This window comes from Ovis aries, chromosome 3, assembly GCF_016772045.2.
Source record: "Ovis aries strain OAR_USU_Benz2616 breed Rambouillet chromosome 3, ARS-UI_Ramb_v3.0, whole genome shotgun sequence".
Lineage (NCBI taxonomy): Eukaryota > Metazoa > Chordata > Mammalia > Artiodactyla > Bovidae > Ovis > Ovis aries.
The window spans coordinates 163,629,004-163,655,976 of record NC_056056.1 but is presented as its reverse complement, the minus strand read 5'-3'; the positions used below and the strand labels follow the sequence as shown (position 1 = coordinate 163,655,976).

General features: G+C 50.2%; 5 protein-coding genes across 22 annotated transcripts in view; 2 read left to right on the top strand and 3 right to left on the bottom strand.

The window, feature by feature from the left end:
- The window catches only part of SARNP (SAP domain containing ribonucleoprotein), a 54,063-nt gene extending 53,987 nt beyond the window's left edge, over nucleotides 1–76 (bottom strand). For all 5 annotated transcript variants that reach the window (XM_012174789.5, XM_060413050.1, XM_012174790.4 and 2 more), the window contains exon 1: nucleotides 27–76. Coding sequence is in view for 2 of the 5 variants with exons in the window: in XM_012174790.4 (XP_012030180.1) it covers nucleotides 27–62 (36 nt within the window). In the remaining 3 variants the exon portion in view is untranslated. The remainder of the gene's footprint in view (nucleotides 1–26) is intronic.
- Nucleotides 77–400: 324 nt separating this feature from the next.
- ORMDL2 (ORMDL sphingolipid biosynthesis regulator 2) lies at nucleotides 401–3,330 on the top strand. 2 transcript variants are annotated; one of them, XM_004006608.5, is made up of 4 exons: nucleotides 401–475; nucleotides 1,550–1,724; nucleotides 1,838–1,989; nucleotides 2,857–3,330. In XM_004006608.5, exons 2-4 carry the CDS (start codon nucleotides 1,551–1,553, stop codon nucleotides 2,990–2,992), a joined length of 462 nt encoding a protein of 153 aa, XP_004006657.1. In that variant the 5' UTR covers nucleotides 401–475; nucleotide 1,550; the 3' UTR covers nucleotides 2,993–3,330. The 2 variants fall into 2 exon arrangements, with proteins under 2 accessions (XP_004006657.1, XP_042103011.1); XM_042247077.2 differs by having other exon boundaries at nucleotides 1,444–1,724.
- Nucleotides 3,331–3,428: 98 nt separating this feature from the next.
- DNAJC14 (DnaJ heat shock protein family (Hsp40) member C14) lies at nucleotides 3,429–10,388 on the bottom strand. Of its 2 annotated transcripts, none has more exons than XM_027967613.3 (7): nucleotides 10,095–10,388; nucleotides 8,376–9,841; nucleotides 5,749–5,855; nucleotides 5,440–5,547; nucleotides 4,909–5,069; nucleotides 4,724–4,826; nucleotides 3,429–4,513 (listed from the first exon to the last, which is right to left on the bottom strand). In XM_027967613.3, exons 2-7 carry the CDS (start codon nucleotides 9,783–9,785, stop codon nucleotides 4,303–4,305), a joined length of 2,100 nt encoding a protein of 699 aa, XP_027823414.2. In that variant the 5' UTR covers nucleotides 9,786–9,841; nucleotides 10,095–10,388; the 3' UTR covers nucleotides 3,429–4,302. The 2 variants fall into 2 exon arrangements, with proteins under 2 accessions (XP_027823414.2, XP_027823413.2); XM_027967612.3 differs by having other exon boundaries at nucleotides 10,287–10,388.
- A 110-nt stretch (nucleotides 10,389–10,498) lies between these two features.
- On the top strand, nucleotides 10,499–16,064 carry LOC101113745 (transmembrane protein 198-like). 9 transcript variants are annotated; one of them, XM_060413049.1, is made up of 5 exons: nucleotides 10,499–11,480; nucleotides 12,826–13,085; nucleotides 13,693–14,238; nucleotides 14,679–14,836; nucleotides 14,962–16,064. In XM_060413049.1, exons 2-5 carry the CDS (start codon nucleotides 12,911–12,913, stop codon nucleotides 15,118–15,120), a joined length of 1,038 nt encoding a protein of 345 aa, XP_060269032.1. In that variant the 5' UTR covers nucleotides 10,499–11,480; nucleotides 12,826–12,910; the 3' UTR covers nucleotides 15,121–16,064. The 9 variants fall into 9 exon arrangements, with proteins under 9 accessions (XP_060269032.1, XP_060269031.1, XP_060269030.1 ...); XM_060413048.1 differs by having other exon boundaries at nucleotides 14,676–14,836; XM_060413047.1 differs by having other exon boundaries at nucleotides 13,657–14,238.
- Nucleotides 16,065–16,448: 384 nt separating this feature from the next.
- Nucleotides 16,449–22,310, bottom strand: MMP19 (matrix metallopeptidase 19). Of its 4 annotated transcripts, XM_012174781.4 has the most exons (10): nucleotides 22,089–22,310; nucleotides 21,706–21,791; nucleotides 20,712–20,842; nucleotides 20,254–20,469; nucleotides 19,532–19,777; nucleotides 18,828–18,959; nucleotides 17,883–18,047; nucleotides 17,595–17,722; nucleotides 17,125–17,404; nucleotides 16,449–17,038 (listed from the first exon to the last, which is right to left on the bottom strand). In XM_012174781.4, exons 1-10 carry the CDS (start codon nucleotides 22,176–22,178, stop codon nucleotides 16,956–16,958), a joined length of 1,557 nt encoding a protein of 518 aa, XP_012030171.2. In that variant the 5' UTR covers nucleotides 22,179–22,310; the 3' UTR covers nucleotides 16,449–16,955. The 4 variants fall into 4 exon arrangements, with proteins under 4 accessions (XP_012030171.2, XP_004006652.1, XP_042103006.1 ...); XM_004006603.5 differs by having other exon boundaries at nucleotides 16,449–17,404; XM_042247072.1 differs by lacking the exon at nucleotides 19,532–19,777 and having other exon boundaries at nucleotides 16,449–17,404.
- Between the last annotated feature and the right edge of the window lie 4,663 nt (nucleotides 22,311–26,973).

Here is a 26,973-nt window from a genome sequence, read left to right as displayed (position 1 = left end):
CCCGGCCCTTCCCCGCCTCACGGTACCTTCAGCTTATGAAGCTCCACCGTCTCAGTCGCCATCTTGTTACCCCTCCACTCCGCCAGGCCCCCACCCGCTGCCTCCACCTCCGGGAGCTCCCGCCTCGGCGCCTACAGCCACGGCCGGCCAATCGTTGGAGCTCTTACTCCCGCCTCTTACTATCAACTCTTTCCATTAGTCAATAGCTGGCGTCGCCCTCTCTCCTCCAAGCGGCTTTCCCCACCTCTCTCAAAAGGTGGGACCTGGAGAAGGGCGGGTTCGGCACCTTCCGAACGACGGAAATAGTGACCAATTGTGCGTCCCCGCGGCGGATCGCCAGCCAATGAGTGGTGACGGCGCTGACCTTACTCCACCAATAGGGAGAGCGCAGATGGGCGGGGAGGCTGCTTCCTGGAGACCGCAGGTGTAGAAGCAAGCGCCGCGCCCCGACCCCGACGGCTTCCGAAGCTGACAGGTAGGTTTACCCGGAGACTGGGAAGGGGTCCTTAGAAAAATGGTGAGAGGCGAACCAGCCGGGTGGGTGAAGCGGCGGTGAGCAACAGACCGAAAGAGGAGCGCTGAAGACAACCCTAAGGGAAAACGATGAAGGAGAGGGGGCCTGGGAGGAGCAAGGGGGCGAGTTCAAATCATTACTGGGGTTTAGGGAATTTTAGGTAGAGAGCGGGCCAGATCTGCTTCCTAAACCGGCGTCATCAGCTTAAGGGCAAGCACGATTTTAAAAGGACTGAGTTCAGACGATCAGAGCCGCCCTGAAGTCGGGACTAGGGCTCCACCTCTCGAGACGCTCAGCTCACGTCCCTTCCTAGTTCAGTGCAAAAGCCCTGGGCACATTCTTGCAGCTGCCTGCTTACATGCCACGGAGATGAGAGGACGGGGGAGCCCCAGAGGAAAAGGTGGGGACTAAGATAGATTGAAACCAGGAGAAGGGGACGACAGAGGATGAGATGGCTGGATGGCATCGCCGGCTCTATGGACATGAGTTTGACCAGGATGCCAGGCTTCCCTGGTGATGGACAGGGAAGCCTGGCATCCTGCAGTTCATGGGGTCTCAAAGAGTCGGACACAACTGAGTGACTGAACTGACGAGTATAGATTAGAAAAGGTAGCTTTACCTCCTCATCCTTCCTTAGTGGTTCCTTGTTTCCCATGACCCTCTTCTGTAATTTTGGGTGTACCTAATGTCTTCCTGGTTCCTTATTAACTTAAGGATAGTGAGATACTTCTGTTACCCTTGCTCCTTGAGGTGCGCCAAGCCTATGCTTACTCCTTCAAGTTACAGCTTAAGTGTAAGGATCAGAAGACAGACTATCATGTCTCTAACATATAGAATGAGTTCTCATCTTGCCTTCTAAATTTCCGCCCCCCCCAAGTCTTCAGTTTTTCCTTTGTGTGTAATGGGGTAAGTTCTTTCATTCCCAATAGAGTCCGGGGGATTTGGGCTACTCAGGAGACAACTTGGAGAAACAGACTCCAAGAAGGGTGCAGAGGAAATAAAGTTGGTCTCCTGCCTGATCCCCCACTGTGGTAGGATGAATGTGGGGGTGGCTCACAGCGAAGTAAACCCCAACACTCGAGTGATGAATAGCCGGGGCATCTGGCTGGCCTACATCATCTTGGTAGGACTGCTGCATGTGGTTCTACTCAGCATCCCCTTCTTCAGCATTCCTGTTGTCTGGACACTGACCAACGTCATCCATAACTTGGTGAGCACTAAACCATGCCCTTTTACCCACCCCAGGCTTTTCCCAACCAAAAACAATTACTTGGAATTTCTGTCTTCCTTTTGGGATCTCACTGTCCCATTCCCTCCTCCTAGGTTATGTATGTCTTCCTACATACGGTGAAAGGGACACCCTTTGAGACCCCTGACCAAGGAAAGGCTCGGCTACTGACACACTGGGAACAGATGGACTACGGGCTCCAATTTACCTCTTCCCGAAAATTCCTCAGCATCTCTCCCATTGTACTGTGAGTCCAGGGGGAAATAGGGGAGATGCTTCAAAAGCCAGGTACAGAGGTCCACAGGGAACCTTTAAAAACAGTGGACTTCTACTCACCTAGACCCTGTGAAGATACATTAGCTCTAAATCTAGTGAGAACAGTAAAAAGTAGAAGACAGTAAGCAAGCATTACTTGCTGCCTCCTTGATGGTAGGAGAATGGAGAAAGGGCTGCTGCTGCTAAGTCGCTTCAGTTGTGTCCAACTCTGTGCTACCCCATAGACGGCAGCCCACCAGGCTCCCCCGTCCCTGGGATTCTCCAGGCAAGGACACTGGAGTGGATTGCCATTTCCTTCCCCAATGCAGGAAAGTGAAAAGTGAAAGTGAAGTCGCTCAGTCGTGCCTGACTTGTAGCGACCCCATGGACTGCAGCCCAGCAGGCTCCTCCGTCCATGGGATTTTCCAGGCAAGAGTACTGGAGTGGGTTGCCATTGCCTTCTCTGGGAGAAGGGACTAAGAAAAAATAAAACAAGTAAAACAAGTTATTTTACACTTCCAAAGAAGTGAATAAAGGCAGAACTGATGTAAATCTGTGAGAAGTGGTAGCAAAAAGGATTCTAACAGTCATACAGGCTAAAACTGCTTCAGCTGTCATTTGCCACCTGTCATTAACAATTTTTTTTTTTAAAGCACAAATTTATAAATCTCCAGTTAAAGGTGCTGATTATCTCCCCAACCCCAAAGTAAATATTGTTAATATAGCTGAAATATTTTTAGATATCCTAGGACTGCATGCAGTAAAACTGGTTATTTAAAATAGAAAAGAAAGTCACTGGAAAGGCCTGAATATGGATAGGGAAGGCCAACTTCATTCAACCTATTTCTTCTCTCCCCAGATACCTCCTGGCCAGCTTCTACACCAAATATGATGCTGCTCACTTCCTCATCAACACAGCCTCACTGCTTAGCGTACTGCTGCCCAAGTTACCCCAGTTTCATGGGGTTCGTCTCTTTGGCATCAACAAATACTGACAGATGGGGCTGGGGACATTGGAACAAAGGGCTGTAACATCCCCCCTTTCTCTATACAGCCTGAGAACTATGCAACTTTCCCAAACGCCCCCACTGGAAATGCAAACTTTCACAAATTTTCATTGGAAAATGGGGTCCCCTGGGCCCAGCCCTGCTAGGAGCAGGTTTCTTTGAATCAGGAAAGACAGGTGAGGTAAGGGGCAAATCACTCTCCTATAGCAGGAAGCCATGCTTGGGCAGCTTTTTGGTTGATTAAGGTTTTCCCTATCATCCACTCCCACCACCTTCCAGCTCTGTTTTACTGTGTGTTTTCCTTATAATAAAGATAATTTTTTTCATATATGGCTACAGTTTGGTCAGCAGTAAGGGTAGGGAGATGTCTTCATAAAGCCAGAGAAGAAAGATGCAACAATGACTGACTTACAGAACTACAAAATTTCTTTAAGGTATTTTTTTATCCCCCTCCCTTGGTCCAGCAGGAGGTGCCCTTCACTCTAACACTTAGGAAGCAAAAGATTTTCAAATGAGAAAAAGGACTCCAGCTATATGGGCAAAGAAGAGAGGGAAGATACAGGTTGCCAGTTACATATTTATAGAAAGATAATCCCCTGGCTTTAAATAGATATGTACATACAAATATGAACAAACTTAAAAAAATACAAACCCTTGGATCATAAGGGGGCTGCCGGGAGCCCCTTTACCCTTCCCCCTCACCCAAGGGCAGAGAGCATGAATCTTGTTTTTTAAAAATTATTAGTTTTGGCCATCCCTGCAGCAACAAGCATGAAGTTGGGTGATTACCCACAAGGTCAGAGTTCCCACTCTCTGAACTCTTATGTATCTCCTATAATTAGGGTTACATGCTTTCTTGTTCTTTTAACTAGTATACTGGGGCAAAGGAGGGGGCTCCCTCCTGAAATGAGTCAAGAAATATAAGATAGACTCGTTTGGGGGTGGGGGGAGTGTCATCTGCTCTAAGAAGCAAAAGACAAGATAAAGGCATACAGACCCCAGGAAAATACCCAGTTCCCACACTATGGGAGATACCATCCAGCCCAGGTCCAGGCCCCAGATTCTTTGTTCTAGACATTCCCTACTTCTTTGGTATTGTCAGAAGAAAAGATTCAGTTCCTGGGTGCTGGTGGAGGAGGGAGAGTGGTTCCAGGGCTTCCTAAAAGTACTGAGTGAACAATTTGAGCTTAAAATTTTCCCTTTTTTAAATATTTAAAAATAAACAAATCAAATTCCATCTGGTGCTGTACACAGCCCTTTTGACTCCCTGACATTGATTGGAGGAAAGAGAAGGGGTGTCAACGTTGGAAGGGCCTCCTCACTTTCTTCCGCCGCTTCGGTTTGGCGTCTCCCTTGGGTACTGTGCTGTTGGGCTTGGAGGCTGCAGTGGCCCCAGGGCTGGGCTGAGGAGCTGCAAAGAAGTTCCCGTTGGACATCTGGCCTGGGGGTACTTGAAAGATCCGGCTCAAGAAATCCTGAAGGTCAGCAGGAGGGGCATCTGGAGTAGCTCTGAGAGGAAAACAGAAGGCATGATGAGGCAAGAGATACTGGAGTCAAATGGTTACCTAGTTCATCTATTTATACATATGTTAAAGACATACTGAGTCAGGTCCCAAACACTTAAATGGTGAGACACCTACATGTCCTAAACAGCATGTCATTGGAAACCATATTCAAAACTAGAACAGTGGATAGATCGTTGAGAGAAACACCACCTACCTCTGCCGCCCACTGGTGCCTGGCATCCGTGAACCAAATGAGATGTGATAAGGGACTCTGTGGGTATCTGGGGAGATTCCCACACGCTGGCATCCAGCCCACTCTGCAAGCATGAGAGACAATTAGCCAAAATATCATAGTTCTGAGGGTATATGAGCCCATACTTCCAGAGGACAGAAGTATACCTGTGATATCATACACCTTTCCATCCATCAGCGCAAAGTAGGTGATTTTGAGGCCCAACATGCTTGACTCTGCCCAAAAGTCACCTTCCTCAGCAGGATGCAGCCTATTACACTCAGCACAGTATCTGGCACTCTTAGGTTCCCGGTCCATTTCGAACCTCCTGAAATTCAACAAAAGGACAGTTCCTTAATAATATGTTAAGACTACCTAGAGCATTGCTACAGTCTCATCATTACTGATGTCTCATTGTTACCGACAAGTATGGTTACTGACAAACATCTAAAATTACCGCCACTCAGTTGTTATGTATGCCTATGTACGCCCTGCCCTCAACCTATCTTAAAGCCAGAAATACTACCTTGTCTTCTTGCTAATTCAGATCTTCAATTTCTTGACAATATGGCATAAGTAGAAACTCAAGGTCTTTTTACTTACCATCTGGATCCCACAACTACCAATGATACAAGGAACGTTTTTGGTAACCCAGTCCCTAAACTGGCTGTCCCAGTCCTGTCCTATTTAAATCATACCTATGCTTTCCCTGGCATCGGCTGCACATCATAGTATTCATTGCTTCTTGCAGCTTGGACAGAAACTCATTCACTGACCGGCTCAGCTCATTTTCAGCCATTCGTTTCCTGAGAGAAAAAAGGCTATGTAAGTCAGGATATTGAGTGAGGGACAAAGAGAGACAGATCTATTGGCCTCTTGAGGCCCTTGGCCAGCTAGACAAGCCACCTCAGTTCTGCCTCGGAAAGCCTTCATCTGTAAGTCCAGGGATCTCTGCTATTGAAGGTTATTCATTTACCCTACCTAATAATTTTCTAGCTCCAACTTACATCTCATATTCCTTCCGTCTTTCAGGGTTGCTGACAATGTCCCAAGCTGCCCGCAAAACCTTGAAGGCCTCCTCAGCCCGAGGATGATGATTTTTGTCAGGATGAACCTACCAAAACAGATTTCATTACATATCCATTCCAAACCTCTCCCCATCTTGAGTCAAAATAACCTCATATCAACAGGTTATTGTTGATAACTTCCTATTTAACACCCTTTTGAAGAATCAATATAGCTTAATGGTTAATTGCTCTGCCTCTGAAGATAGATCTGTATTTAAGTCCTGCCTCTTCTGCTCATTAGCTTCATGACCTAGAGTATTTTATCTATCAGGGACTGTTAGTATTAAATGAGAATACACATGAAGCAGAATACAGAAAATCTGGCACTATGGTGATCCACCACTCTAGTGTTCCTGGAACTGTCCCAGTTTTAGCATTTAAATTTCATGTTTGAGGAAACCTTTCAATTTCAGGCAAGCAAGGATGGTTTATCACCCTGTCGCACATACTAAACTCTTATATTTTAACTTTGTTGTCAGTCATAGAGTTCCAACAATCCTCAAATTCTGTTTCTAACTAGGAAATTTTCATATCTACTCAAAACTTCCTACAATGGTTTGCCTTTCTGTTCCAGGTGTGAAATAACATACCATGACCCTCAGGTTTTTAATCCACTTTTCAGCCTTTTCTCCAAGACAAATAATATTCTCACTTCCTACAGTTCCTTGATTTTTCCCATCCTCATTCACCAAAAACAGAGATAAAGCTAGTCTCTTGCAGAATGCTGTCATCTCTCTCATATCCCAAGCTTACAGAATGCGAGTAATGGTCATGTTAGGCCCTAATAAGGGCAGTGAGAGGCTGTATAAAAGACTACAGGGACTTGCCTGGTCGTCTAGTGGTTAAGACTGTGCTTCCAATGCAAGGGGTGCAGGTTCAACCCCCTGCTTCAATCTTAAGGAACTAAGATTCCACATGCCCCATGGCTTGGCCAAAAAGAGCCCACAGATACTCTGGCTCAGAACAAGGCGGTAACTTCAGGTTATGGGACAGTTCTACTAAGGTTCAGGGAACTTTACTTCAAGAAAGTCAGTTGAAAATGAGAATTTTTGAATGACATTCCCCAAAAGACAAAATCTGCTAAAAGACATGAAGGTGAGAAAAGACCTCTACCATTAGTAACAATTTGAGAATGAAAACTGTTCCTCACTCTAGGCCATCCAATAAGGGGCATATATTTCCCACCAAACTAATTTAGTTATCTGGTAAATTTCAGGTCTGGTATTTTATTGTACCTAGAATGGTTAATGGAAACTCTGGTTGCCCATTCCTCTTTCATGTCATGCAACCACTGAGGGAATTTGCACACTGGTATTTTACCAGTCAAGTTCCATATACTCAAATAGTCCTCCAATGGAATTTACACATTACTTATAGTCGTGGACTTCCCAGGTGGCACTAGCCGTAAAGAATCCGCCCTTCAGTGCAGGAGATTTAGAAATGCAAGTTCGATCCCCTGGAGAGGGACTTGCAACCCACTCCAGTACTCTTGCCTGGAGAATCCCATGGACAGAGGAGTTCGGCAGGCTACAGTCCCTAGGGTCGCAAAGAGCCAGACATGACTGAAGCGATTTAGCACGCAGAACGCATTTATATTCCTAACAGTTTTATTTGTACAGAAATAGCAGTAACAATCATATCTAAAAATAGCAATCAAATATCTACTTCTAAAAGCAATTTATTGCATGCTTGTATTAAACCATTTCCCTCAAGCATTTAAGTCACAACCCCCTATATCCTACCTAATCACCAACATTTTCATGTATGACATACATACATACATACATACATACATACATGCCTCTCCAAGATTTATGTCCCATTTGCCTTCCCTTTCCCAGCCTGGTTGTTGGTCTTGAGATACCTTTTCTTTCACCTGGTCCTGGAATAATCACTCACGTGTACTCTGAATCTTCCCACACTTGCCTCACTAGGAAGGTAGTTGGATTTCCCTGCGTTCAGAAACCCCTCATTTGTTCAGGAGGAACTGATAAGCGTTCTGACTAGGCATCTTCTCCAACCTACTCAGAGGGATTTCACCTTGATATTCCAGGGTGAGTGAGTCCAGCACTGTCTACTATACCAGGTTCATTTATTTTCATTGAGAAAAAGAATTTCATGATACAAAACTTTAAAAGTCAGATCCCCTTTCCAATTCTTTCCTGAGAATTAAAGATAATTTTTCATCTTCAAGTTGATTTTATACTCTCCCTTCCTCTGCTGTTGCTGCTAAGTCACTTCAGTCGTGTCCGACTCTGTGCGACCCCACAGACGGCAGCCCACCTGGCGCCCCCTTCCCTGGGATTCTCCAGGCAAGAAAAGAGGAGTGGTTTGCCATTTCCTTCTGCAATGCATGAAAGTGAAAGTGAAGTCGCTCAGTCATGTCTGACTCTTAGCGACCCCATGGACTGCAGCCTACCAGACTCCTCCATCCACGGGATTTTCCAGGCAAGAGTACTGGAGTGGGTTGCCTTTGCCATCTCTGTCCCTTCCTCTACTCCACCTAAAAACTGTAGTAGAAAATAAAATATGGGAACAAAGAACTGGAAAGAGGGAAGGGTACTCACCATCACTGCCAGCTGCCTATAGGCCTTCTTCAGTTCAACATCTGATGCCGTGGCTTCAACCCCCAACACGTGAAAAGGGTTTAGCTCATCCTCAGGAACCCCAGCCATGGTCAAGAGTCGAGCCACTTCCTCTTCAGGCTGGCAGTAACGACCACCAGCTACAGGTGCATTCCCCTGCCTATTGGTCCTCTGTTTGACCCAAGGTAACTCCAGCCAACCTAACTGAACTATTCTTACCAGCTGCTGCCAGGGCCTGCTCTCTCTCAGCAGAATCAGGCAACGCTGCCAGGTGGGAGAAGCCAGCCAAGAGAAGAGCCAGGTGGCTTTACCCCTCCAGCCTAGCCGGTCACTCAATCCTACCAGAAACCGCCAGCCCAACTGTAAACAGCCCAACAAAAGGGCCAGAGCCAGGAGCAGCAAAGCACCCACAAGCCTAAGAAAACGGGTGAACAGCCCTGCCCCATAGCAAAACCCCTGGCTCAGAAACTGGAACATCACCTGGGCCCAGCCCCCCAGCCGCCCTGCCCACACTCCCACCCAGACACGTAAAAGGTCCAGATCACTGCCTTTCAGCTGCCTGCATGCATAGATGAGATGGCCACAAGTCTCCACGTACTCCCCCACTAATACTAGCAGTTCGATCAGCCACCAGAAGCCTGCCTGTCCAAGCTGACACAGTTCCTCTGCTCCCCACAATCCCAGTCCTCTGCGTTTATCTGCCTGACTCCGTTTCCGGCCCAGCCGATGTCGACCAGGGGATCTGGGATCTCTTCGTCCACCCTCCCGAGTGTCCTCCTTGGCTGGAACACGGTGCCGTTGTCTCCGGGGTGCAGGTTTCTTTTCACTGTGCACACGTGAAAGATCACTGGGAAACTTAAGAGGTTCCTCTTCATCATATTCCCCTTCCAACTCTTCATCTTCCCCCAAAGCTGGAGAGGTACAATGGTGGCAAAAGTTGCTAGAAGAGCTATCTCCTCCCTCAGAGTAAGGCCCTTCAGGGATTCCAGGGGTTCCCTGGCAGTTACAAGTAGATGGAATGGGAAAGAAAGAAGAGTTCCCATCATCCTGGTACCCAGCCTCATTCTCTCTTGAGAGTTCCTGGTCCACTCCTGACTCTTCTGAAGATGCCTCACTCTGATCAGGGTCCTCTTCAGCCAGAGGGGGTCCTGGACCCCTTGGGGGTCCATGGCTTGGATCCGACCAGTGGGCTGGATTTGGGGGCTGTGTGTACTTAGGACTAGAGTGCTCTGTGAGGCAGCGGGTACCATTAGGAGCAGGCCCCGCTGAGTCCCTGAGTCCTGAGAATGAAAGTATGTCAGGGTCCACAGAGGGTCCTGAAGTCCTGAGGGAGGCACCACCACTGTGGTGGGCTCCACACAACCCTCCTTCTCCGGGGTGCTTCTGGGCCATGACCCCGGGGCTTCCTGAGGATTTTAGGTCACAGCCATCATGATGACTTCTGATGCCTGTAATAGAGGTATCAAGTGGGGGAGATCAAGGATAGGACCAACAAAAAGGTTAAATAATCTTAAATTGGGTATATATTGAATGCACCCACCTCCCTTGTTTTAAAAATTCGGGGGCAATCATCACCCCAGCAATAAAGCCAATACTACATTAACGGCAACGTTGCTCCCTCCCCCCACTCCTCCAAGCTCCCTTATTATTGTTTCTTTCCCCAGAAAGCTATAACCCTAAAACAGGAGAAAAGGGAGGTACCGCAAAGGGTGTGGTCCTGGGGTCACTCTTGGGAAAAAGGGAAAGACGACCGGAAAGGGGGCCGCAGGCTGCCAGAAAAGGGTGGGGACCGTGCGGCCCTTCAGGAACATCTGGGGGAGGAGCTTGAGACTCCCCCTGACAGAGTCAACCCGTTAACCCTAAGGCTGGGTAGAGGGGATCAAGGTAACATACCGAAGAACGGCGGTAACTCCTCCCCCTCGAGCAGCTGGGCAGAGGGCCAGGGGGAGCTACGAGAGCAGCTCCCCCGGCTCCGCCTCCCGCTCACGCTCTGCTTCCGCCTTCCGTCCCCGCCGCGGCCGCCGATTCGCGTCTACTTCCACTTCCGAGGTCACCAGGGAAGACACGGGAAGGAAAAGTAAAAGCGATCTGCCGAGGTGCAAGCCAGTCCCGAAGGCTAAGTCGAACCAGAGGAGGTGGTCCTGGGGAAGCGCTGGCCCCGCCCTTTAAAGGGCCCTCTGCTGCCGCCCTCCGCGTGCTGAACTGGAGTCCCCGAAGGTTGCTCCACCGGAAGCGGAGCAAGCGGGCGCTGCTGCAGTGCCTGCGGACTGGGAGCAGATTCTCAGGGTTCCTCTGGCTGTGTTCTTGGGCTTTGCTGAGACCAGGAGATAGAGGAAAGCCACCGAGCCCAGTCTGTTTCCCTTGCAGACAAAATCAGGGAACGTAGGGGAACCACAGCACTGATCGCTTCCCTGCTGCCTGTAACGAGGACAGAGGCCTTTTGGTATCATGCGGGGGTGGAGCGGAGGGGAGGAAGCCCCGGGCCTGCCCCCGCCCTGGACCTCCTTCGCTGCCCCTTCTTTCCCAGCAACCCTCGGCCCCCACCCCCCACCCCAGCGCCTGACCCAGCTGGCGAACTGCCTTGTATAACTGTAGCTCCCACGGCCCGGATCCGCCCCTCTGGATGCAGCTCTCAGGCCCCGTCGCGAAGCGGGCCGGAGGACTGGGAGCGTGGCTCTGCTGGGCTTAATACCCCAGCGGAGGGCCAAAAAACACTGCCCTTATCTGCGTGCTTCTTTGCATTTCGTTTGCATATCAAGATGTTTGGTCGACGCTGACAAGCGCCCCCGCCCCGACGCAGACCCGGGCTTGGGTACCCTCTGTCGGTCTCCTGCTCTACAAACGCCTCTCCGTTAGTTCCCCTTCCAGACCCCCGTCTTGCTCCGCAAGTTTTTCTACCCGTGAACCCCTCGCCGGCGCCCCAGATCAGTAAGAGCCCCTTCCTGGGGTCCCCGATCCGGACCACCAAGTTCTCCAGGAGACAATACTCCAATTCTCTGGGAAGTGGAAGAAACCAAGCCGAAGTAGGGGGGCGCTGGGACACCAGTAAGGGATTTGAAAGCTTCGAGTTGCTGAGTCAGCGCATAGGTATTTGGAGACCATTCCCCAAACCTCTTGCGGTTCCCCCAAAACCCCTCCCGGCTATGTCTGGGGGTCTCTGATCCCAGCCTAGAGCAGTAGGCAAACTGGGTCCCCCCCACACACACAAGGAAAAGATTTGGAGGGTCCCGCCCCGTGATGTCACCCCCCCACACACACCCTGTCCCCTTCCTCCACCCCTCAAGCTGGTTGCTTTTAGCTCACTGGGGCTTGGGCTGCGGTACGACTTGCAGGAGTTTAGGGAGCAAAGAACAGAGTGGCCCTAGAGGTGCCCACGCCTGACAGCCGCCCGGACGCCTAAGACTCTGGGCAGGGATGCAGCTGGGGGTCTAGGGAAGCACGTCTACCCCCTCCTTTCCTCAGCCCTGACAGGGTGGTGAGTAGTTAACACCCCCTCCCCAATCTCTCCTTGAATAGGGTCCCCAGACTTCCAAGAATTGAGCAGAGGAGCCCCAGGGACTCCCCAAACCAAGTCCCCTCCCTGCCTGTTGAAATCTTGATATCCAAAAGAAGGCAGCTGAAAGAAGTGCCTGCACCTACTCTACCCCATTCCTTTAGTGCCCCCAATGCCAGCTCCTCCTTGGTGTTCTCCTTTCAGGAACTGAGTTCAAATCCCACTGGCAGCCCTGACACCCCAGAGAAAGGGAGAGGTAGAAAGAGTCCCACCAGTGACCTGAGGGGAGGATGTGAGATGCCTGTGAGCAAGGCGCCTACTTAGTCCATGAGGGATCGGTGGGAATTGGACTGTGGCTGGACGGACACCTTCCCCCAGTAACCCTATCTCCACCTGAAGCCAAGGCTTCCCAACCCTGACAAACTGTCGGTTACTGTCTCTACTTGATTCCTCTTCTGGTGTCTTGATTTTTTTCCCTCTTCCCTCTCTGGGGTTGGAGCAGCTGTTGGGAGACCCCCACCATGACTCATTCTCTCCTCTTCCTTCTCCTCCCCCCTCTACTAACTCCACCCTTCCCAGTCCAGTGGGATGATTTTGAGTCCCAGCTGTAGATGGGACATGCTTTCTTTTCAACTGGAACAGGCTACTGAGCCTTTAGCCCACAGTACCCCCTTCCACAGATGGAGGACTTCCTACTCCTCCCACCCCACCCTGAAAAGCTAGGGAGCCAAGACTCATTACCTGTTAAGATTTGAAGTTCCACTTCATGTCCTTGTTTTAGAGGGTGATAGACAGCTGACCTCTCTCATCCCTGTCCTGTAGGTTTCTTCAGTTTCCCCAGCAGAACTAAGTTCCATCCTGAAATTGGCCTTTCTTTAAAAGAAAGGCATCCTCGAGGTTCATGGGCACCTGAGTTCCTGCCCCCTTACCCCCTTGCAGGTTTCCCAGCCCCCTCAAGACATTCATGGATGGATAAGAGGAGCTGACACTGATCTTCCCCTCTGTGACAACCTTCTCTTCGGCCATGGAAGAAGCCTTGCTGCCCCTGGCCATGACCTCTGACCCCAGGCCCTTTAATCAACAACTCCCAGAGCCTCCAGACCTGAGATGTGTCTTGCAACCCCAGGACAGTCCTGACCTGGCACCCGCCCTGGTTTGTGCCCTTTGCTGCTGCTTTGGAATCATCTACTGCTGCTTCGGTGAGGGCGGGGCCAGGGTTCTGGGGGGCAGCTGCCCAAGACTGTCACCCTCAGAGATGACGCCAGCTTTCTCCTTTGCTCCTGAGCCACCTCTACTCCTCTGCCGGGGGATGTCTATCTTCAGTGCGTCCAGTGCCAATCTCGCCAGCTCTTCTTCCATCCCCCACCCACTCACTCCTTCAGCTCTGACCCCTGGCAACCATCATTTTCCCTCCCCTTGCCTCCTACTTCAAAATTCCATTCCCCAATAACCTGAATTAGCCTGTGCTGATTTATTCCCTTCTACCATCCCTGAAAGGATGAAACCTTTTCTCTATACTTATTCCCCTCAATTCATCCATCTTACCTCCTGATTTGCCCTCCCATCCCCTCACAGTTCCTGAAAAGTCCCTGCCCTCCCTAAGATGATCCCTTTCTGCCCTAGGCCTTGAGGTCCCTGGGGGTGCTGCTCCTGACTTCTGCTCCTCTGGTTAGCCATTCCTATCCCTTCTGAGTCATCAGAGCCCAGCCCTGTCGACCCTCCCCCACCCACCCCTTTCTGCCTCTTATTGCCTCCTGCCTCCCTTCCCAGGCTACCGCTGCTTCAAGGCAGTGATGTTTCTCTCAGGCCTGCTGTCAGGAGCCCTGGTGATCTTCCTGCTATGCCATAAGGAGCGAGTGCTAGAGACACAGCTGAGCCTGGAGGTGAGCGCGGGCATTGCGCTCGGCATCGGACTACTCTGCGGCCTGGTCACCATGCTGGTTCGCAGTGTCGGGCTCTTCCTGACTGGTCTCCTACTAGGCCTAACCCTGGGCGCCGGGGTCCTGCTGGGCACCGAGCCCATCTACCAACCACCTTCAGCCTGGGTGCCAGCTGGGGGGCTGGTGGGGCTGGCACTGCTGGGAGCCCTGTTCACACTTCGGTGGCCACGTCCATTCACAGTTTTGGGCACAGCCCTGCTGGGTGCTGCAGTGCTGGTGGCCTGTGCTGACTACTTCCTGGAGGGGCTGGCGCTGGGCAGTCGGCTGGGCCAACGCTTGCAGGCACTTCCAGCCTTGCCTCCTCTCTGCTGGTATAGCTGGGTCTTGCTGGGGACCTGGCCAGCTCTGGGGGCCCTTGGGGCCCTGGCCCAGTGGAAGCTCATGGATGAGGAACATGGAGGCCACGCCAATGGTGAGTTACCGCCGTGGTATAGACAGCAGACAACCTGTGTCCCTGGTTCCCAGACTTAAAGAGGTGAAGGGAGAAAATACACTTGAGGGCAAAAAACAGAGGTGTCTAAGGTGTATTAGGCAGGCCACTGAAAAAAAGTTAAAGTTGGAGGAGTCAAAAGTCTGGGTGAGAATGAGAAGAGAAATTGTCGGGAGGTTGGGGAGCAGGGAAGAGTTACTGGGGACTGATGTGAAAGGAAAGGAAGATCTCAGGGAAGTCATGAGGGAGGAGTAGGAGGATTCCAAAGAAAAGTTTCTTTAGAATATCTGGGAGGGGGATGAGGTTTGAGAGAGACGTAACAGGCAAAGCAAATGGGTTTCTCTAGAGTATGAGTATATTTGGGGGTGGGTTTCAGAGTCTAAAGAGGCCTCCCTGAGTCTGTATTGTCCCCTCCCAAGCAGTGGTCTTGAGCCACCAGCGAAGGCATCTCCAGCTCCTCCGGATCCGTCATCAGGAGGCCAAGTGGCACCGGACCTCCCCTGGGGCAGGGCTCTGTGAGGGCAGCTACCGGCGCCAGCTCCCTGCCAGCACGCGGAACCCTGCCGACAGTCTGGCTCCAGTGAGTGGAGGCGTGAGGGCTTCTCTGGGCCCGGGGCAGAAGGCACAGGGGGATGGTCAGGGTGGTGGTGGGGGGGGGTTCTGATCCAGTCCCTTTCTTCTGCCCTGTCTTCCCTGCCCCTTCAGAGTTATTTCCAGAGCCTTCGAGAGCGCCAGCTAGGACCAGGCAGCCAGGCCACTGCTCCCCACACTGTCCTGGACCTGGATTCTGACTGTAGTTCCACTGTCCCCCTCACTGCACCTTCTGGCTCCACCCACCCGGACCTGAGCCTAAACCTCCACTGATGCCCTCTCCCTGGGAACACTAGGTGGCCAGGGCCTGGGCCCGCAGAATCCACACACAGACTTCCCCACCTCTTGAACTTGGGCATGGAATCTGTGCTCAACCCAGACCAGCCCTGTAGGGATGTGTTTCAGGGACAGATAGAGAGGACTCTTGTGGGGAAAGGAGAGGAATGGAAGTATGAGTACCTACCTCTGTCTAGTAACAGAGGTGCCCTGGTCCCTAAAGTAACTGACTCCCTAATTCCCTTCAAACAAAACCAAGGAGGGCCATTACCCAAACAGCCTTCTGTATACCCGCCTCAGAGTGCCTCTCAATGATCAAATAAGGAGTATTGTTTTCATAGGACCTACCTATAGAAAATCAGGAAGGCTCCTAAAGCACTTGATAGCTTTTCCATGGGGAGAAAGGCACCAGTGGAGCTCCGGGATCCCTGATTCCCAGGCCCCTCATCAGGGAGCAATTGAGTTCCTGGTTAGCCTTTCTCTCTGGACCCCCAGACACAAGCCCCCTTCTCCTACCTCAGTTGGGGGTAGCTATCCTCCATGGTGCTTCCCTTTTCCTTCTCAATGTGGGGAAGACCACAGGGCACTTCCTGGCACAGCACCCACTGTCCCTCATAGCTGGCTTCTTGCTTCAAGCAGAGAGCATTGGCCCACATGCCAGAATCTTGCCCTTTTGCCCAAAGGAGCCTGGTCTTCAGGGGTGTGTGGGAGACAAGTGCCTTTTCTGTCTCTCATTATAGGGGACACTAATCTTTTTAACCAGAATATCGTCCCAGCCACTAACCCATTCTAACTCTCCACTCCCCTGATTCACCTGTCCAAAGTCTGTTCCCTGGTTCCTCAGCATGAAGGAAGATATGTCCCTCCCCTGGGCAGCAAGGTTATGATGGGAGGGAAGAAGAAAATGGGAACATGTGAATAAAATGACATTGAACACTGAACCTGGGAGTCTAGCCTCTTCTGTTGTTCCTCTTTTCTTTCTTTGCTCCCCCAAACAACGAGTTAGCCATACTGACAAGTCCTCTGTCCCTTCAAGATCTGATGAAGGTGCTTCTATCAGGCCAGACTACTATAGGAGTGGCACACACACAGCCAGAGGAAGAACCATTCAGCCCTCTCTTATGAACATGGTGCACGCTTGCAGTCACTCAGTCCTGTCCAACTCTTTGTGAGCCCAAGGACTGTAGTCCACCACAGTCCTCTGTCCATGGGATTTCTCAGACAAGAACACTGGAGTGGGTTGCCATTTCCTCCTCCAGGGAATTGAAACTGTATCCCCTGCATTGGCAGGTAAATTCTTAACCAGAGTCACCTGGGAAGCCCTGTGAACACGGAGTTAACGTTTATTAAGCACAAATGTGCCAGGCACTTCACACACAGTATTTCATTTAATGAAACAACTCTGCAGGATTGGTGTTAACCTTAATTTTCAGATGGGAAACCTGAGGCTTAGTGAGGTTAATTAACTTGCCCAAAGTCATAAGCAAGTTGATGTGATTCTCAAGGATACCAAAGCCATTGCTCATTTTACTGGCCATGCTGTTTCCTTGTTCTTTATCTAGGAAGAACAGGACCCGGGCATTCCCAGGTGGGGCCTGCTGTCAGCTAAACGCCTGATGGATGCCTTTCTTCTACCAATGTCCTCCAGAGAGAAAATGACACAGCTGGAAGTGCTGTTTAGGATGGGGGAGAAATGGACGGAGCTGGAGGCTGAGTTAGAGTCACTGACCAGGAGGGAAAGAGTACAGGGAGGTGGTGACTGGAGCCGGGTCATTTAGAGACTTGAGGTCCATGGATCATGCTTGTGTTGCAGCAGACATTTGATTGAGGTCTCAGGCCTCTGAGAGAGTGACATTACCAGGGAATGAAAGGGTGCTGAAGTCTGTGACTGAGGGGATAACGTCCAAGACTGTATCTCTGGGTGAGCCTCCAGAGTTCAAGGTGTATCTATGGCCCAAGGAAATGGTATCCAGTGTTATCCTGTGGCTGAATGGTCTATGCCTGTAACCAAGGAATCAGCGTCCCCATCGGATGCAGTGGTGTTTGGGGGACGACAGTGCATCCAGTTGTGGGCAATATCTCTGGGAAAGCCTTTCTCTGCTTGAAGCTGCTGATTGAGGCGCCAGTACTGTTTGCCCTTGAAGAAGTAGACACGGCCGTCCCGCCAGCTCATGGCGGCGGAGGGCTGGTCTGGCACTCCTGTAAACAATCCCTTGGTTGGTTTAGGGTAGCGGCTGAAGTCAGTAGTGGCCAGCTCATCCCACTGCCAGTATCCTGAGCCCTAGGTGTAGGGTAGGCAGCGAGAAGAGAAGGATGATGAGAGAGCTTAGGGAACCCCCCGCCACCCCCACCGAGGTCTACTCTCAGCCCATGGCAACTGCAGAACTTCCTTCCAGAGCAAGTCTTTGCTTTTCCATGGGAGGTAGCCCACCCCTCCTATGAAGGATTTGCCCTTCCTTTGAGCTTTATACCTTAAAGAGGAACACCTTTTTGTTGATAGGCCAATAGAGAGCAGCATCCAGGTTGGGTCCTACCCTATTCAGCTTCTTGGGAAAGCCAGGAGACATCTTGAAATTAATGTAGCGCCACACCTTATCTCCTGAGAGCATATAAGGAAAGAACAAGTCACCTCTGTCCCCAGGTGATAACTTTCAGTTCCTCTGTTCCACCCTCTGAAAACTTCTCATCCCTCCCTCCTTGTATGGCATCTCTAATCACAGGCCCTCCTCAGGTAGCACAGTGTAAACTAGTGCCCTTACCTTTAAAGAAGTGAATCCATTGGGTCCGAGGAGAGTAGACAGCTGCATCCAGGTTTCCTGGGAGCCCCTCCCAGAGGGCAGACACTTGGAACAAAGGACCCAATCCCGAATCTGTCATGGTCCACACATAGTTTCCCTTGAAGGCGTAGGTCTTTCCCCGGGGCCCTAAGAGCAGGAGGTGTGTCAACAAGTCAAAAAGACAGGTATCAGGACTTCCCTACTGGTCCAGCAGTTAAGAATAAGCCTGCCAATGCAGGGGACACGGCTTTGATCCCTGGTCCAGGGTGATTCCACATGCCTCAATCCCATGTGCTACAACTACTGAGCCAATGGATTCTGGAACACTTGAGCCACAACTAGAGAGACCATGTGCCTCAACAAATTATCCCACATGAGGAAACAAAGACCTGCTGCCACCAAATAATTTTTTTTTTTTTAAGACAGCAGTCAAATAAAGACTTCTGGGTATCTTAGGCAGGCTGATTCCCCACATATTCATTCAAGGAGAGGATTGTTAAGGGCAGAGAAGTGTTCAGCCTCTCCTTTGTCATTCACAGCAAATCAGCCCTGTAGACAGCTGCTCCCACTTAGGGACCTCACCTTCTACTCCAGGTGGCTTCCAAGTTGTACTTCCATGTGGGTATAATACCGTCTCTAATAGACATTCCAGTCAAGACTGTTTTCTCCATCTTGCTGTATTTCCAGATGTGTTTAGTGGCTCTCACAGGGCAACAACGGAGGTAATGTCCTGCCTGGCCCATCTTGAATTCAGCTCTGAATCCTCCCTCCCCAGGCCACTGCCTCCATCCATGGCCACTAACCTGTGCCTAAAGTCTAACCTCCACTGATCACCCTGAGGTCCCATGTCACTCCCATTTGTCCAGGTCTCAAGGTCAGCAGCCTGCCCCACTGCCTGCCTACAAGCCTGGAGGGAAAGGGTCTTACCCAGCATCACGGCATCCAGGTCACCACTGCAGGGGTCTGGCATGGGACTGGGTTCTGTGGGCACTAGGGGTGTAGTAGGGAGTGCCGTGTCTTCCTCCTCCTCCTCCTCCTCTATCTCTGGGCTCTTCTTGCCTGCAAGGTAACATAATACTGCTCAGGGAAAGAACTCAGAGCACTGGCTTCCCCACTCTCCTACTGTAAGTCAAGCTCAGAGGTCGCATAGAGAGAAAAATGAAAACCTGGAGAGCTTTCACTGGTGGGAGAAAAGATCACGTTGATACCAGCAGGAGACATGTTTTAGTTTTGAGAGGCACTAGAAAGGGAGAGAGGGGATTGCTGGAATGTTCATTCTTCATACACTAGAGCAGGTGTAGGAGGAGAGAGGTCTGGAAGGAAGATTAGACCTGGAAGTGTCAGAAACAGAGCTCCTGGGAGTTCCCTGGGGGCCTAGTGGTTAGGATTCCAGGCTTTCACTGCCACAGCCAGGGTTCAATCCCTGACTGGGGAACTGAGATACCAGTAGCCATGCAGTGAGGTCAAAAAAAGAAAAACAACTCCTGAAAATGAAGAAGCCTGAATAATGGGGCAAGAGGAAGAGAAAGAAGCCAAGCCATTTCCCTCCATGAAGATTAGACCTGTGTCTTTATGCTTAAAGAGACTACTGGTCAGACTGACCATCATGAGGACTAGGGGAAAGGACTGACCATAGAGAGCCTGGATCCCAGCCACATCATCAGGGTGCAGCTTGAAGTAGGGCCGGTAGCCAGCGTAGACGGGAGCCATGAGGGCCTGGGTGTATCGGGAGTGCCCCAGCCCCAGGGCATGGCCCAGTTCATGGGCTGCAATGATGCGCAGGTTCACCCCCCGGTAGGTCCCCTCAGTCCAGAGCTCATCTTCATCAAAGTGTACGCTGCCCAGCTCTGGGATGTCGGCATGGGCCAGGACCCGCCCTGGACAAAGGCAAAGGTAGACAGGCAGGAGATCAGAGTCTCCTAGGGTGGAGCATCCCCTGCCTGTTATAAACTCCAATTACTCTATTCCCTTAAAATCCCCCCAAGTAGACTGATTATCTCTTGGACGCCTCTCACTCCTTTCAGATTTCCCTGTCACTACCCCGATCTCTCACGGGTGCCCGTCACTCCGTTCTGTTACCTCCGGTCACTCTGCTGTCTTTGGCCCAGTCCTCCCTGGAGTATGCCTTGAGCAGAGGAACTTAAGCTAAGGAAGAAGGCATAAGCTTCACAGAAACAGGCTTGGTAAGGCCCCAGGGAGAGGATATGTTGCTCCCCAAGGGAATATTAGAAGGTGGTTGGAGAGTGTAGGGTGCAGTTGAGCATAGAAGGGTAGCCTGACATTAAGTTTCCAGAGTCACTGACTCAAGGAGACAGAGGTGTGTGAGGTGGGAGAGCTGAGAGCTGGTGCCTACCGGGCCCGTCAAAGGAATTGGAGCAGTACAAGCTATGGCGGCCATGGAAGGAAAGGCGGATATCAGCCCAGCCAGCCTGCACCTCACGGAAGGTCAAGGGAGCCACGTTGCTCCAATACTGGAAGGCTTGAAGCAGGGCTGCCCGGGCTGTTGAGGATGGTAGGGTGGATGGTAGGTTCAAGATGCGGAAGGTCAGATGCTTCTTTCTCCAGCGGCCTGGTTATTGAGCCAAAAAATAGATTAGAAACACAGATACCTTTGCCAGCTCCAGACAGCTCCCCTGAGTGTGAGCACTCACTCAGCAAAGCCATGAAACAACGCTTCCAGGCAAGTGGTGATCAGTCGATTACCAGAATACCATCCATTCAACGATGAGCTGGTCCAGACTGTCCCAATGTCACCTGTGCTCCACAGTCATGACCACCCCCCCCCCCCACTTTCCCAGGCTCAGTTCTCACCCAGCAGCAGGTATTTAAGGGTCTTCTGGTTGAAGGGGTCCTCCAGGCCACAGCGGGGCTGCCTCATACGGGCACTTGTGGCGTCATCCAGCTGACCTGAGACTGGCAGCTCAGATGCTTCCTGAAAAGCTCTGGAAAGAGGGAGAGGGATGGTCCAGCAGGATAGGGGCATCTGGAATGACTAAGAAATGGGGATAGCTCTCTGTTCCCCTTTTGCCCAACGTAATGACTGAGAATGGCACTAAAGCTCTGGAGGTGATGAGATCGCTCCAGGATCCAGTCCTCATAATTGGGCCTTCCTCTTCTGTTCTGCATAGAAGGCAATACTTCAACGTCACGTCCCTGTGTTCACACTCTTATTTGGGTAAAGTGCTCTCTGGTGTTGCCTTCTTCCTCTATTGCAGTTTCTAACCTCCTCCTGCCCTGGGAAGTGTCCTACTCCTGCTCTGAGACTCTCTCACCTGCTACCACCTGAGGGCCTGTCCTCCCTCCGCTTTCTCCCCTCCTGGCTGGACACCCCATTCCCAGTCCAGCCTGCCCACTCTGGGGCAATTTCATCCATCAGGCACCACAAGTATTGTGGCTTTTCAATGGACTGGAAACATATCTGAGAAATGACCCATTAGACCCAAAATATGAAAAGAAAGCTTCAAAACAGAAAGAAATAAACGCTGGATTATATGTCTTTGAAAGGCAGCATCATGTCAACAATTTAGCTCCAACTCATATAAATTACACCGCTTGCAGGATGTGACCAAATAATTGTATTTTGGATATAATGTGGGATGGAGCCTCCAAAGAAGGGCCTAGGAAGATCCAATAACTGGGCCCTCGTCCTTGACTCCCCCTCTCACCCCTGGTTCCACCACACATTCTCTGGATCCCCAAAATGGATGTGAGGCAGGCAGAGGTGGGCCTGGGGAATGGAAAAGGTGAGAAGAGAAAAAGATCTTGTGAACTTGACCCTGAAGGCATGCACCTTACAACCTCTCACCTCAGCGCCTCTATGACATCTTCTGGCCTGAAGTTGTCAGGTCCTTCTAGAGGTTTCTGTAGGTAACCGTATCGCAACAAGTAATCCTATGATGAGGGTAGGGGTCAGCAGATAAAATCAAAAGGGGATTAGTCTCTGGGTGAAGCTTCTACATGACCTAACAGCCCATTAGGATAGGAGGGGACAGATGTGGAAGGACTGAAGGAGAGGCATCTTAGGGAAGTATGAGGGGAGGGAGTAGGGATGGGTAGGGGTGGATCATGGACTAGAGGAGCAAAGGGCAGGGCAGGCAGTTGTAGGTCAGAAGAGTGGCTTGGATGGGACTAAGGAGCAGTTCCTCCATCCCTCCCCCAGCCTGGGTCTGGCTTTCCCAGGAGACTCACCATAGCTGCCTCCTTCTCTCCGGGCCCCACAGCCCGGCATGAGACGGTCAGCGGGAGTAGGAAGCCCAGCCACAGCCGCTGCCAGTTCATGGTCCCACCAGGCAAGAGCTTCAGAGTTTGTGCCCTCCGCTCTGAGAATCCTGGGAACCTGAGGGAGCAGGGCTGGGTTGGGGGGCTCTTCCCTCCAGTTCTTTTCACTCTCCAGTCTCTGGTCCTCTTTATAAAACTTCAAGGGAGGGAAATTGGTGGGGGGAGTGTCAGTAGGAGGTGACTCAGCCCAGAGATGTGTTGCAATTCACCATTAACCCCTGCCCTGCCAGAGAGCAGAAGTCAAGAAGAGCCTTCAACCCATCCCCCAGGGTCCTCTGCTGAACTCAGAAAGACTTCCCATGTTGTCCTGGAGGTGGGCATCCTGTCAGGATCAGAAGCAGAATATCTGCCGAGACTAGAAATAGGGACCAGAGCCATCCTCTGAAGTTGGGCATTCCTGTGACCCAGGGACCCCTGGGCAATATACCCCTTATCTGTAACTTTCACATCTCCCTGTCTGCTCTAGGACAGGAAAAATAAAACCGAGAGGTAGGAAGCAAATAGCTTAGGTTCTTGGGTTGCAGACGAAAGAACGAAGGGTGAGATCTCAGTTTCTTTGCATCCAAGACCAAGCTGAGAATTTAAATGCTCTTGAAGCCTACTTGTGTCTGCCTTAATAAAAAGTCATTATTTCAAGCCCTTGATGAGTCTGGAATGTGTGGGTGAGAGTGGAGGTTAACTAGAAAAGGAAGAAGTAAATTCTAGAGCCTACCCACAGGGAGGTTTGAGACACCCTGCCTACAGACAGGGTGAGATCAATTCAAATACCTGAAATAGGGGAACCAGGATATCAGGCAGGAGGTGTCCCATCCTGAGGGTCATGAGGCTGTGGGAAGGTTTGCAGAGAAGGCAGGCTTTGAGCTGGGCTGTGAAGGCTGGCTATGAGTTGTATAGGGTCAAAGAGTCCTGAGGAACAGGGACAATGCTGGTCTTGAGTAAAAGTGCGGAGAAAAGTCAGTTGTGCTCAGTGAGAGGTTCTAAGGGTCTGCTTCATTCACCACTGAGTCCCTAGTGCCCATTCCAGGCTAGCTCAGTGCTTTCGGTGGTGCTTAATGAATATTTGTCAGATGAGTGACCAGGGTGGAAAACTGACTGGGAGACAGAGTTTAGAGAGGGTCTTCAATGTTATTTAACATAGAAGAGAAAAATTTACATTAGGAAAAACTACTTTAAAAAAAAAAGGAAGGAAAACCTACTTTGGACCCACCAAGTTTATATGACTTTTCCGCACTGTTAAACTTCATTGTAATAGAATGAGAAGGAAAAAAAAAAACTTTGTATCAGGTGATTTCTGTATTGTGCTGTGCTAAGTTGCTTCAGTTGTGTCTGACTCTGTGCGACTGTAGCCCACCAGGCTCCTCTGTCCATGGGATTGTCCAGGCAAGAACACTGAAGTGGTTAGCCATTGCCCTCTCCAGGGAATCTTCCCCACTCAGGGATCAAACCTGCGTCTTCTGCAGCTCCTGCCTTGCAGGTGGATCCTTCACCGCTTGATCCACCAGGGGACCTTTCCATTTCTATTTTATTCCATTTAATTCTCACTGTCCTCCTATGAGGGAATAATTATTCTGGCCTTTTTTTTTTTTTTTGTCCTTCCCGTGGCTTTTTTTTTTTTTTTTCAGTATTGTAGTGGTTTTTGCCATACACTGACATGAATCAGCCATGGGTGTACATGTGTTCCCCATCCTGAACCCTCCTCCCACCTTGCTCCCCATCCCATCCCTCAGGGTCATTGCAGTGCACCAACCCTGAGCACCCTGTCTCATGCATCAACCCTGGCCTGGCGATCTATTTCACATGTGATAATATACATGTTTCAGTGCTATTCTCTCAAATCATCCCACCCTTGCCTTCTCCCGCAGAGTCCAAAAGTCTGTTCTTTACATCTGTGTCTTTTTGGCTGTCTCGCATATAGGGTCATCATTACCATCTTTCTAAATTCCATATATATGCGTTAATATACTGTATTGGTGTTTTCTTTCTGACTTACTTTGCTCTGTATAATAGGGTCCAGTTTCATCCACCTCATTAGAACTGATTCAAATGCATTTTTTTAATAGCTGAGTAATATTCCATTGTGTATATGTACCACAGCTTTCTTATCCATTCATCTGCCGATGGACATCTAGGTAGTTTCCATGTCCTGGCTATTGTAAACTGTGTTGTGATGAACACTGGGGTACAGGTGTCTCTTTCAATTTTGGTTTCCTCAGTGTATATGTCTGGCCATCTTTTAAGAGAGGAAATGGAGAGCCAAAGAAGGACATGACTAAGGACATGGAGCTCCTAACTGGCCTGGCATATGTTCGATTCCTTCTGCCAACTCCTAACCTATGCTCTTTCCATTCACCATGCTGACTCTTAGAGCTTTGTTCTGTGAGTGGTTAGGAGCCACTGCAATTTCCACCATCATTTGTGCATCACACATTTCTATGCCATTCACATGCATAAGGCAGTAGGGATAGAAATGAGGGAAAGGGTTATTGAACTCATGTTCTCAGTGGGATGCCAGTTCTGAGCCCTTCCCCACACCCCAGGCTGAAAGACTGGCGGGTGACTGGAGAACCCTTCACACCCCAGGAGGAAGGTGGGGGATCCTCCTGATTCATTGTTGCCCTCAATGATGCTGGTCTTCTTGACCCACTCAGCACTCAACTGGCTCACAGTCAAGTGACTAAGTCTCAAATGACTGGTCAGGCAAGCAAGGACAGAGCCACCAACTGATGAGTGACAAAAGCCATGAGTGAGGCCGTGATCAAGGCTGATGCCCCCTGGAAATGAGAGAGCTTGGGAACCAGCCCCCTGCAGGGCTTTTCTCAGCTCTGCCCTTCTCTCCCTCTTTCTATCACCACTCAATCCCTCTTCTTTTGAGAATAGGACATGGGCCAATTGAAAATTATACATTTTTTTCTGATTAAAGTCTTCCCTATTTTTTTTTCTGAATAAGTTATCCATTGCTCATTACAGTAAATTTGGAAAATACCAAAATGAGCAAGGAAGAGAATGAAAACCACCAGTAAAACCCAAAAGAGAACCACTAGCAACATTTTGATGCAGTTACTTGAACCTGTCTGTGGCTCTGAACTCAGCTCCAGCTTTGTCCACCCAGCCTCAGGCCCTGGGTGGGTGGAATGGAAGAGAAAGTGACAGGAAGTACTGAAGTTAGTAGGGGAGGGACAAGAGCTTTGCAGGCTGTGGAGAGAGGGAAAGGAGTAAAGTAAAAAGAATGTGATGGCAGATTACTCCCTCCCTTTAGACACCTCATAGAGGAAAAAAAAAAATCGGGAGTTGGGGAAGAATGTTTAAGAGTATCTGTTAACGTGTTAGTGAGAGAGATAGTTGTTGTTGATGCTGTTTAGTCACAAAGTCGTGTCCGACTCTTTTGCGACGCTAAGGCTTATAGCCTGCCAGGTCCTTTGTCTGTGGGATTTCCCAGGCAGGAATACTGGAGTGGGTTGCCATTTCCTTCTCCAGAGAATCTTCCCAGTTCAGGAACTGAACCCTTATCTCCTGCGTCTCCTGCATTGGCAGGCAGATTTTTTACCACTGAGCCATCCAGGGATGCCCAAGAGATATGGTGGTTATTATACAAGGTAAAATGTGGACACTCACTCTGGCCCTGGAAGTCCCTGGGGGATGGAGTCACATTCTAGACATTAAGGAGTCAGAGAGAGAACAGAGAGGGAAACGGTAAAAGCTGCCAAATAGTTTACCTCATTTAAATCTTGACAACATCCCTGTGGGCTGGCATTATCATTTTCTACAGAAAAGGGAGGGCTTCCACATGGCTCAGTGGCAAAGAATCTTCTTGTAGTGCAAGAGACACAGGAAGCATGGGTTTGATCCCTGGGTCAGGAAGATCCCCTGGAGGAGGAAATGGCAACCGGCTCCGGTATTCTTGCCTGGAGAATTCCATGGACAGATGACCCTGGTGGGCTACCATCCATGAGGTGGCCAAGGGTTGGACACAACTGAGCACAAGTACAAGACATTCACAGAAAAGGGAACTGAGTCTCTAACAGGTCATTTCAGGTCACACAGCTTGGAAGCAACAGAACCTCAGGCTCAAGCCATGATCTTTGCAGTCTCTCAAGAGTTTCCACAGGCACCCACACAAACCCCCCAGAGCCAGGAGCTGTGGACTGGATGTGTATGCAGGACTGCATTACTAACTGTTCCCATAATGGTATCAAGACCTCCCTGCCGCCAGTCCCCACCTCTAAGCCATGCTGACTCAGCTCTTTTTCCCTCTGAATTTGTCATCACTCACTGGGGGACATGTGGGAATGTGTGTGATGGGTTAGGACATGCGGTCTGCCTGACCCAAAAAGAGAACTTGAGTCTGAGAGAACTCCTGGTTCTTTGGCTGACTTGATCCCATCCTGCAAACTGGTTTCTCTCTCTGCTGAAGGACTGTGGCAGAAGAGTTTGTATAGAAATATTGTTTAAATTAAAATATTTTAAACAGTAGGAGCAGGAAGTAGGTTAAGACCCTGAGAGTATTCTCTAATGTTCAGGGTCTAGGGGGCTGTGGATGGAGGGCAAAGATTGTTAGAGATCTCTAAGCCCAGGAGAAGCCAGTTTCCAAAACATCCCCACCCCTCTTTGACAATATCCTTCCCTGAAGGCTGGACATCCTAGTTAGTATATAAAGGGCAAGTCCGGGGTTCAAAACTGGAAGTGAGAAAAACATAGGCTGTAACCAAGTTAGGACTGGCCTATACACTGCTCTTGATCTCGAGAAATGTGGGGAAAACAGTGTTAGCTTCTGGCCTGTTTTCTTCTTGGAGATCTG